Source organism: Phalacrocorax carbo, chromosome 1, assembly GCF_963921805.1.
Source record: "Phalacrocorax carbo chromosome 1, bPhaCar2.1, whole genome shotgun sequence".
Taxonomy (NCBI): Eukaryota; Metazoa; Chordata; class Aves; order Suliformes; family Phalacrocoracidae; genus Phalacrocorax; species Phalacrocorax carbo.
The window spans coordinates 188,313,065-188,324,482 of record NC_087513.1 but is presented as its reverse complement, the minus strand read 5'-3'; the positions used below and the strand labels follow the sequence as shown (position 1 = coordinate 188,324,482).

General features: G+C 42.3%; 1 protein-coding gene across 1 annotated transcript; it reads left to right on the top strand.

Annotated features, from left to right (window-relative positions):
* The first annotated feature begins 477 nt into the window (after nt 1-477).
* Nucleotides 478-5,428, top strand: C1H13orf42 (chromosome 1 C13orf42 homolog). The gene is made up of 3 exons (XM_064437089.1): nt 478-891; nt 4,211-4,358; nt 5,187-5,428. The coding sequence occupies exons 1-3, from the start codon at nt 478-480 to the stop codon at nt 5,426-5,428; spliced, it is 804 nt and encodes a 267-aa protein (XP_064293159.1).
* The last annotated feature ends 5,990 nt before the right edge of the window (nt 5,429-11,418 follow it).

The window sequence follows — 11,418 nt, the reverse complement described above, 5'->3', positions numbered from 1 at the left end:
GCGGCCGCTCGGCGGGAGCGGGAGCGGTTCAGCACCACGGTCAGCGCCCGCCGGTGGCCGCAGGAGGAGGGGACCGGGGGTGACACCGCGGGGACCGAGCAGCGCCGAGGGAACGGGGAAGAGGGAATTTCGACCCCCATGCTGCTGTTTTTTGTGGGGAGAGGCCGTCAAATAACAGGTCAAAGCATGATATTTGACCTCCTGTACTATATGATAAACTGAGGAAAGGATAAAGCTATTTCACTGATACAAATGGAACAGAAAATGCACTTCTGTGTTACCGTCATGCTCTTCACAATGTATTAGAGTGAAAGCAATTTGTGCGGCAATAGGGCTTTTTTTTCCCCCTCCTCATTACAGTAGGTGGCAAAATTGTCTGTCTGCTGAGGTCGAGAGTAACAGCTGCTGATTACCAGATCTAGGGTTTAATAAAGGAACTGAAGGAGAAAAGGTATAAAAGGGAGGAAGTGTCACACTATGTTCAGAAAGATCAATTCTATTTTTCACCCCAACTCCCACCGAAGAAATGTGACAGATGACATCCCTTACTGTGATGGCACAGGTTCTGCAGTGAGATTGATCCGCAGCACTTCTATGTACCTCCTTGGAGGTAAGCAGGAAAAAGTTAGTGAACCACTAAAAAAATGCAAAAGTACAACCAGCATCGACTCTTGCTTCCAGCCAAAAGAGGAAGACAGAGATTGGATGTACTCTAAGACTCAGGACTGCTTGAAGTACTTACAGGATCTGTTAGCCTTGAGGAAAAAATATCTTGACAACATCAATAACTTGAAATCCATGCATATGGCTGCAGATTCCCCAACATCCACAAAGTCAGGCAAAACTGGAAAGAAGTCATTTCTTCCACTGCCTTCCAAAGAGTCTTCTAAGGTAATTCCTAAGAATTTTTGCCATGTGCTTGGTCTTAAGCCCTGAGGTGATTAGCTGTATGACCTGTGTTGATTTTCTGCTTTATTGGTCTCAGCCGGTTGTCTTTTTACTGTTACATCATTTGAAATGCTGCTAAATAACTTAAGATTCTTTCTGAGTAGTGTGAAATTAAGTATGAATGTCTGACTAGTCATGGAAAGAAATGTATATGTCTATGTTTGTGTGAGGGGAGAGAAAATAGAGGAAGGAAAGAGGTATGAGAGTATGGGAAGTATCTGAAAACATGTTATGAAAGAGTGGGCTGTTCTCTTGGTATTCTGGCAGGCTACTTAAGTGTCTCAGAATTCTCCATTATTGTTATTTATAGCTGTTAATGTCTGGCAAGCACAGTAGTCCCTAAGTTTACTGGCAGCCTTTTTATTGGCATAAAATTACATACACAAAATAATTGTAAATTCATTAAAACAAGTAGGATTTTTTTCTGCCTGATCGAATAGCTTGCCAGTGCTACGTTTAACATCAGTGCAAGCTCTACTGACAGGCTGTAGGGCACAAGAAATTCCTAAGGGTTCCTTTCTCTGTTCATTAATAAGTTGGCAGTTATTTTGAGATGGTATAATTCTTTGCCTTTTACTATAATGGTACTACAAAAATAAAACTGAAATATCATCTTAAGTGCAGACTATTTCTATGTATCCTAGAGAGAAAAGCATTGCAAAGCTTCCTCCTGGTTGCAGTTTATATATTGCATGTCTCTAGACAGTTCAGTCATTAATATGACCCTGGACGTGTTTCAGTGGAAATAAAGGAAAGGATTGCAGCAGGTGGGGTGATCTGTTTAGGTAACACAACCACAAACATGATTTTGGCAGTGGACTCACAGGTTACCCAGTGCAGTCTTTAAAGTGGATACTACTGGAGATGGTGGGAAGAAGGGATGTATGGCTGACTGACTGATTAGGCCAGGTGGTCTTTGCCAAAAAGTTATTGCCACATTTAGATGTTCTGTCACAGCAGAATGTCAGAATGACTGAAGGTGAGCTCTGTTGCAGGCATTGCTTAACTAAAGGACAAGGCTCATGTGTTTAGGGCTAGATACCACATTTTTTAATTTTACATTTTGATCTAATACCCATTCAGTCAGTGGGAATTTTTCATTCGGTTTTATTGGGCTTTATTTCACCTTTTTCATGCTTTGGATGGTGATGCTCAGAAGCTAGGAATGATAGTAGGAAACAATACTCAGCTCAGTGGGCTGGAGAAGATAGATTTTATAAAGATATTACTATTTAGGGCCAGGGAAGCATCCAAAGAGAATGACTGAGATATACGAGAGTGGCCTGGTGGTGCCAGGTGCTATGAGATGAATCTCAACACTCTAGATACAGTCTGTGAACTGACTTTGGCTTGAGGCAGCAGAGATTTACAGCATGCCAGTTCCCTGATGAACTAAGCAGTGAAGTAGTGGAGCAACACCTGACTAACCATCAGCAAGGTGGGACAAAATGAGTGCAAAAGGTACTAAATCCATGGACCAGGAGGCTGGGAGACAGATTCTGCACAACTAGGCTTCATGCAGGTTTGTGAATATCTGAGATTTGCCACTGAACATACCACTTATGAAAGCCCACTTGGGCTTGCCAAAACAGTGAATCTCCCACAGGCTGAGGCTAGGAGTGCTGTCATCTGACTGTGGCCAGCTAGCTCTTACGTATGAACAGCCCTGGTACTGGCTGGCACGCTATCTTCACAAGCTGTCCTCTTAAGAACAGACAGGAACATCAGCAGGATATGCCACCCATATGAGTCATTCTTGCTGACACAAATGGCAGTGTCACAGCCGCACAGCCCTGGCTTTGCAAAAATTAGGGAAAGGTCAAGAAGGCTTCTAGAATAGCCAGAATACTCTGCTTCCTAACTACAAATTTTATGTTCACAGGTTGCAAGGTTCATCTTATCAACAGGCTTGAATGGTTTTGTCCTTAACTATCTGTTTGTGTTAAATTACCTGTCAGTGGAAATTCACTTCTTTCTCCTACCTGCTGCATGATTAATGGGAAGGTACTTTGTCCAAACAACCCTGTCCTCACGGGAGGTTTAATCCAAAGATCCCTGGGGCCTAGACTACAGGCTGAGTGGATTCAAAATTTGCCAATTGGGTCTAGTGAGAGAGAAGAATAGAGAGGTGCATCAGATGCTGGATGTACATAGGCATTTCTTTAAAATGTCTTCTGACCAATAAGGGCTTAGTCATAATAGCAGTCACTATTTTCAGTAGATGTGTGGTAGCAGTTGCCTTTTAGCATTTGTGAGGATGTCAATCAACCCATAATGTCAGGAGGGGAATAAGCTAGCTCATCTCTCTGCCTCCACAGAATGGGGAGCAAGCTGGTCTTTCAGAGATGTGATAGAGTGTGTACCTTTTGCTTGCCTGTTTGAAATCCAAGGTAGTACTTTTCTGACTTGGTAATACTGCCTGGCAATACACCCAGCTTGGACTGGCAGGGAAAATATACAACCCTTCATTAGGTGGAGCCTGGCAGGAAGTATTCATCCCACATGGACCTACAGAATTGCTAGCTGAGGCTTTATGACTGCTTCAGCTTTTATAGACAGGCATTTGCTTTTTTATCTAGAGAGGCTCGTAATTTTAAACCCCGTGGCTTTCCTGTGGGAATTATCACAGTGTTGAATGACTCATATTTTAACACACACAGTCCTTTTCCATTTCAAAAAGACTTTAGCAATTTAGATCTGGATTCATTTTACCTAACCTAGGCATTTTAATAAGATGCTTAAATTAGTTACCAAGTTACCCCACAATCCCTCTGCAGCTAAGAGAAAGAGCTGCCTCCAGAGGGGAATTCAGCCTACCTAAGGCCTGACTCATCTTCTGAAGGTACTCGAGCCCTGCATTAATTACACAAGGAACCCTACATGACTACATTTCTAATGTGTGTCACATTAGGTGCCTACTGCTAGGTAGAACAAATTTGGCCACAAAGCCCAGCTGTCACTTAGTAGCCATCTAATTAAATGGCCTGGTACAGGGATTCTGAGGGATTTTGTAACACCTGGCTAGCAGTGCCCAAGTGGAAGATGTTTGGTGTTGAGCATGTAACAAGATGGATATTTTTTAGTGTGCTGTCCTGCTTTCTTTGATGACTACGAACAGTGGAGTAATCTGGACCTGTAATCTGACAGCTCGAAGTATGGAATTAAATACAATTTTTGCAGCTTCCTTATACAGTTTGCTCATTAAGAATTCATTGTGCCCAACCCTTAGCTAACTCTCTTTTTCCCCCTATGTGATCAACAGGCATCCATGGAGAGAAAAGGCCCACAGTACAGTACAGATGCAAGAGAAGCGATAGCTTTCTTCGACTCAGTTATTGCAGACCTGGATTCAGAGAGATGGCGGAGAGTTCCTGATGTGGATCTGCCAAATGTGGATGTTGATTTTGATGGTGCAGTATAAACCAGTTGAAATATAACCACTTTTGGTGTGCAGAGGGTAGAGGGAGGAGTGGCCTTGTAAGACCAGGCTTGCTTATTTAATGGGCACAGTTTTCCCCCAAGTTTTGCTTCCCAAATCTAGGACCATTACACGCAATATGTGAAACTACAGCAATACATTGCTTGTTCCCTGTTGAAAGGGTGCAACTATTTTATGTGTGGCTATTACATAAGCAAATGTAGCACGTGTAGTGCTGCAATAGCACTTGTCTTCTGCCCAGGGCTGAACTCCACCCTTGCATCGCTACCCCAGTCTGTCTGTGGAGGAGAGCTATAAAAAATGTAAAGATAATTTTTTCTTCATCTGGTTTTAATTTTTCTCATTGAGAAATGGCTGGATATTTTCTCTCCAATTAGCAAAAAAAGAAGTCATTTAGAGCTTAGGCTAAATAATGGTATGTTTCCATCAGAACAGGTGGCATTGCCCAGCTAAATGAACATGTGTCCATATAAACTCATTATCTGTCCTGTATAATCAATGAAGAGAAACAGACATTTGTCTCCTTTGTCTTAGGCTTAGGTGGATATCTGAAATGGGTCAGTTTAGCTGTGCCCTAAAAGTGCCTATAAAGGGCCTAGCTCTTACCTACATATTTCCACTGCAGACATTGAAATACGAGACAAGATTAACCCTATCCCAAGCAACATCCTGAAGTGAAAACAGGTTGGTTTCTCAACGTTACGTCCAGGAAGGACCCAGCAGGCATCCCGTTCTCTCACTGTGCATGTAAAAATACCACTGGCAAACTGTTAATGCCAGATTATCTTTTGTCTTTCAGTTGCTACCAGCACAAGTGAACATAGTTTACATTCAAACTGGATCCTTCGCGCTCCCAGGAGATATTCACAAGATACTGCCCAAACAGCAAAGGCTGTAAACCGGTCTCAAAAAAACAGCCAGCGGAGAACCACTGGCTCTAGGAAGAGGTTGGAAAGACATCCCATGTACTTGCCCAAAGCAGTGGAAGGGGCATATAGCACTTTAAAATTTAAGCCCAAAACACATAAGAAAGAACATTGAAAGAATATTCCCTCTTCAGCTGAAGATAGAATATATGAAATAAGGCATGTAAGACTTGCTTCTTTTGTTTTTTTTTAACCTCTGACCCAAATCTTACACTCTAGAAGTGATGTGTGCAGTCACTGAAGGTTCTTTGTGTGGGGCATATGTTAAGTCATGGCTATTCCAATGTTGGACTCATATGAGGGTTTAACTCATCAAGTGTATTGTGCCTAACAATACTGCTTTGTCTTTCAGCCTGGGGGGAACTCCAACTTGACAAACCTTTTTTTCTAGTGCTGTTCCTGAAAGCAATGATTCAGAAATTGCCTGGTGCAGTAATTTTTCTTCTGACTCCAGTACTGTGAAGCAATTCAAGCAATTCAGCTAATATGTTGGAGTTTTTGCACCAGTGTTTCCAACTTCAGAGCAGTGAAGCTGAATTTTCTTCTTTTTTCGCATGTGAAAATTTGTATGTGCCATCATCGACTCTGTGATCTGAGAGTATACAGCAGCACTGAGGTATAAGCAGGCTGTGGTACAAGCAGAAAAATCTGCAGTGAAAGAATCAGCATTAGAAACCTGTGTCTTGAGGAATTGTTCCAGTGTGTTTTGAAAAAACTATCTTGTACTCTGCTTGCTATTGGGAATGGTTCTGTCCTGGGATACAACATCAAGGGATTCACTGCATGCACAGATGTATTCAACTTTTTTCATATGGCTACACCACCTGTTAGTTTTCATCTGTTTTAACACCCAGTTGCTGAATCTAGACATCCTGGTGTACACTAGAAAAGCTTAAGATCTTGGAGATGAACATTTTGTGAATAAACTGGAGCAAAGGTTGTTCTCAAGGACAGAAGACAGTTGGCAGACAAATCCACTGCATCAGCATTAAATTATACCCAGTATTTGGAATTCTGCTACTTCATCATTAAAGACTATATATTAGGAAGGATACAGTCTAGAAGTGTTCTTCTTCAGGCTCTTTCATCCTAGAGGTGCTATGTCTTCCATGTGATACTTGGAATTGTTAAGCCCCATACTCTGCCAGTTTTACTGATGTGCAGCAATGTAAAAATGCATAGAAAGTGACAAGGAGCTAGCACCCTATGGAAATACTAGCCTATGGCCCTGCAGGTAGGGCAATACCATTTATATCACAGGCATCAGTCTGAGCCACATCTCCCAGCTCATGCTTTGTCTTAAGAATTTGCTGAGATGTTTGAGATCAAGCCTTCACTTACTCTGATTTTTTTCCCCTGGTGTTCATTGGTGGTTCACTGTGACAGATGAATCACGGCAGCACTATTATGATCAGCTGGGGATTCACTGGAGATTCCTTGTTTCTATGTTCAGTAGTTTTTGTGTCCACAGGCTTGGATAAATTTCCTAAGGCGCTGGCCATCAATATAATCAATATAACCCATCTGATATATCATAACCTCAATAAGCTTTGTGCCGACCACACAGAACAGTTGGTAGGTGGCAATTTTTGCTGATTTGTGTTCCTAGACTTTGGGACTGAGTTATTCAAACAGCATTTCTGCCACAAGGTGGAAGTACTTCTCTCAGATCTCACCGATCTAGGACATTTTCTGTCATGAGATAGGAGAGTGCCAAAAACACATTCCCTCATTCAGGGCTCTCTTTCAAAAGAATTCTTGCAGAAGAATTATTGCAAAAGAATTTTCTTTGCCACTGCTTCAAAATGACCAGTGTAACCAACATCATTGATACAGCTTCATGAAGACTTTAAATTAAGGTCTAGGTTTTGCTTCCCAGCTGTTGTGCTTCTCATGATTAGTCTGTATTTTCTATAAAGATAGTGTTGCTGCCTTTGTACCTCCCCAGCCCTGGTCCTGACTGCCCTGAACTGAACATCATAACTGTCTTTAAAACTGTTCTGCCTTTGACACATGATCATTTAAGGCCAAAACCTACACATTTTTGGCAACCGTGTCACCCTGCAACCCCTCTCCAAGCAGAATCTCATGCTGAAGTTGCCAAGGAACATGTTTACTGAGTGTGTGGACACCTTTTTGGTACTAGAACCTGCAACTTGAATGGATGCTGACAGAAAACCTCACTGTCTTTTAAAGTTACTATAACAGAATTAGGCATGTGCATAATTAAAATACAGATGAAAGAAGAAGAAAAGGATTCCAACAGTGTTCTGCCCTGGGCTGTACTTCATAGTGCCAAAGTTTTACTCATCGGAGTAGCTGAACTTTTTGCTATTGTTTTAGGGATGCACTGTGATGTGCAGAACCAGACTGCTTCAGCATGTTTGACCTTCTCTGTGACCGCTTGTCTGTCTGTGTAAAACAGAGATATCTCTGGTCGTCTGCTGTGACAGAGGGTAAGGGTCCCCCTGCTGTCCAGCACACAAAATCCAGTGTAAAATATGTGTTTGCTTTTATGAATAAGAGATAAAGGGGGAAAGAGTCTTGTAATTTTGATTTGGATTCTGTGATTATTTTTTTTCCTTTTCTTAAAGCTCACTTCAAGCTTGTTATCATCTTAGGAAATTTTAATTAAGGAAATAAATTGTTGATTAAGGAAAAATTTAATTAAGGAAATAAAATAAAGCAGTTTTTCTCTGGGAACATTTTCTATGTCCTATCCCATAAATGCAGGCATTTTCCTTCTCCTAGCATATTAGCCTTGTGAGGTCCTCACTGGACACAGCTCAGCTCCAACGGACTTATGGAGAGTGGTCCTAGCGTCTTATGGCACTCTCTGGGGAGATGGGAGCTGAGGGTTCAAGCCCAGAAGTTAGGTGTTGTGCTACTTGTGCTAGAACAGGACAGCTGAGCAGAAGGGGAGCAGGAGAGAGGAAAGGGAAGCATTTCCATCCCCTGTGTTAGCTGCCTCCTCAGAGAAGCTTTTAGTGTGGATGACAGCACCCTCTGTATTGCCCCGAGACAGAACCATGTCCCTGCCTAACACCAGCAGCTTTCCACATGGTTTCCAGGAGCAGTCAGTTGCCCTACAAAGCTGCTCCTCGACTGCTCTGAATTGTTCACCCAAGGTCTTTGGAGGCAGATCTCTCTGCCCTGACATGAAATGGACTCCATCTGCCTTGGGTAGGCCCTCTAAATGACCTTGCTGCAACATGCAGCTCTTTTCAGGCATTGCAATGTTGAAATTAAGCACCTACTGTAGGTGCTCCGACAATGCAAATCATACAGAAGAATTATTCATGACCAGCAGAGCTCTGTATGACCTAGATCCCTTGCAGAGATTATTAGTGAGCTCTTTCAGTCATGCCCCCAGGTCCTGATAATGAAGTGCATCAGCTAGGAGCTCTGTCGATCAAGGCCACTCTGTATGAGCATCCCCCGCAGCACTGATCCCCAAAAGCTCTTTCCCAGAGTGCATTGGAGTAATAGGCAAGATCTTTAGGAGAGTATCTCTTATTTTTTTGTTTCAAATTCAGCTCAGCTGAAGTACTGTGTATTTCAAATTCCTCTAGCTAGTGTCATTACTGAGCACTAGTTTTGAAGGGGCTATGAATTCCTGTGATGCCACATCCATAGCTGTCTGTGAGAAACTAAAGACACTGTGTACAAGAATCCAGACACTGAATAGAGATGAAATCTGTTGAAGAAATCATGTCCTGGGGGATTCAAAATAATTTTGTCCTTTCGTGTTGAGCAACTCGGTGTAATCATAATGCACATAAGTGAGCTGAAGTTGCAAGCATCTTTGGCAGAAACAGAAGAAATATAAGCAGCTAATGGGAAGTTGGCAGCTGGACAAGATGTCCACTCTGGTTTGAATCTTTTGGTGCCATAAAGTTACAAGGCAGAAGGCAGAAGGTGTCAGCACCGCATTAAGAAATGCAGGAAGTCCTCCAAGGTAATGCATAGCAAAGATACATAGTTATCTGCTGCTCCACACTGAATGGGGCATATAAAAAATATTAGATTAGCACCTAGTGGATGTCTTCAGAATTTTCACAGCTGTAGGGCCAGTTGTAGTTCTGCTTGGGCAAATTCAGGAGAGCGCCTGTTCTGCTTCTGCAGTGGAGCAGGTCCACAAGGAGATGAAAGCAGCATGAAGCTGGCCAAGTACAGCAGGCTGTGTTGAGGGGGCTTTTGCCACCTTTTGAGCCTGTAGCTCTGAGTTATGCCCGTGGTAAAGTGGAACCAAGTTGTATCAAGTCAGTGGGATGACTCTTCACTTATCTTGAGTTTAATGGCTAGAAAAACAGGTTGTGCTGAAAGAATTTTGAGGGCAAATCAGAACATATGAACCCAGCTGCTTCAGACCGGGCTGAGAAGCGGTGGGTAGAGTCTCTTACTCGATTAGCAGTAATTTAGTGCATGGTAAAAAGTTTTCTACTAACAGGCTTGTAATATTAAAAAATTATCCATCTTTTTTAAGGCAAGACCAGGTATCATCACCTGAATGGCTCAGTGATTATGATATCCTGACCCCTGTCAGAAGATAAGGTGACCTATTAGAGAAAATATAAAAATAATTTATGGGATTAAAAGTGAATTATCCCACCCTTTTATTAAAGTGAGACTGAGAAGGGAGCAAGACCTCACCAAGAAGCCTAGGGCCAATGCTAGGGAGGCACTGCAAGTGCCGCCAAAGTGAAATGTGTGATCAAGTGGAAAACTTTCACTAGGAAGTGCAGGGGATTGTCACTTGTCTTAAAGCAACAGCTCTTGAAGGAGATTTCTAGAAAGGTAGCTAAAACTGTCCATTGGCCACACGGTGGCAGTTCATTCCTAGCTATTCTGCAGCCCTCCTATTTCTCTGATCAGCAAGAGAACTGGGGATGAAAGGGAAAGGGAAGTGTTTTGTCCTGCTTCATCAACAGAAAATCGGTGTGTGTATCTGTTATTCACTTCTAGGCTCTTTAATTCACAAGCATTTGTTTGGCAGTTTCCAATTAACATTAGTTTTTAAAATGAGTTTATTCTTCCAGGGAGATGATTTCCTTAGGAAATAAATAAGCATGACATCATAGGAGACACTGAGACCTCAGTAAATCATGTCTAAGAAGCTGACCACTTGCCTCTGACTGTGTCTGGAAACAAATGGACAAAGTAATGCCATTGCCAGAAACAATGCACTCTTAGGCACAAAAAAAATTGTGAAGGTGGATTAAAAATCATAAGCAGAGGATTTGCAGATTCAGAAGTTCAATCTTGAGATAGGCCTGAGCTAATAGTTTCTGACCTGATTCTGAAGTTCCTTCCAAGACTCAGGGGAATCAATAGGTGAGGTTTCCAACTTTTGGGGCCTGTAACACTGTTATTCCACAATTTGCTAATCCAAGTAGCTCAGTTAGTCAAAAGATAACCTGCTCCTGCATCAGCTGCTCCTGTGTCTTCCAGGGGTGTGTTTATATTTAGTGCATGCACTCAAAACTGCTTGAGTTCTTTTTCTTTGTTTTATGCCAAAATGCTCATTTACAGAAAAAAAACAGTCTTTGCACTGGTTATGACTACACATCAGCAATGGGAGCTTTCATTGATTCAGATGGTTGTACAGTCCCAAAGTGTTCAGATTAATGAGGTTCCCTGCATTAATACGGCCCAGGTATAACATCAGCGCTGGGACTGCTCACCCGCAGGCTCTTAGTTTGGGATTCCTTGTGGTTTGATGTATGACACTGCATCCTTGTTAACGGACAAACACAGTACAGTTGTCTCCAGATACTTGTATGGGGAACAGCAAAGGGGAAAGAGGATTAATCAACAATAAAATACTCTGTGCTGTTCCTAAGTTAGAGCTATCTTTAGTATCACTTCACTGTAGAGAACTGATTCATCACATTCTTACCCTTCAATAGCTTCACTTTTCGGTTTCCAATATGCAGAATTAATCTTTGCCCCCCTCACCTTAATGGTATAGGTCTTTGCTCTGCCAGGAAAGTGAGCAGTTCAGTGGAAGGACTCCAGTGTGAGCAGAGCTGACCCATAATTACAGCTGAATAAACTGAAGTGAGTATACTCGGGGCCAGATTTGCAGTTGCCCTTAGTGGGATT

Coding starts and splice junctions, on each gene's coding strand:
- C1H13orf42 (XM_064437089.1), top strand. CDS start 478: ATGTTCAGAAAGATCAATTCTATTTTTCACCCCAACTCCCACCGAAGA. Junction 892..4,210: donor CTTCCAAAGAGTCTTCTAAG/GTAATTCCTAAG, acceptor TGTGATCAACAG/GCATCCATGGAGAGAAAAGG. Junction 4,359..5,186: donor TGTGGATGTTGATTTTGATG/GTGCAGTATAAA, acceptor TTTGTCTTTCAG/TTGCTACCAGCACAAGTGAA.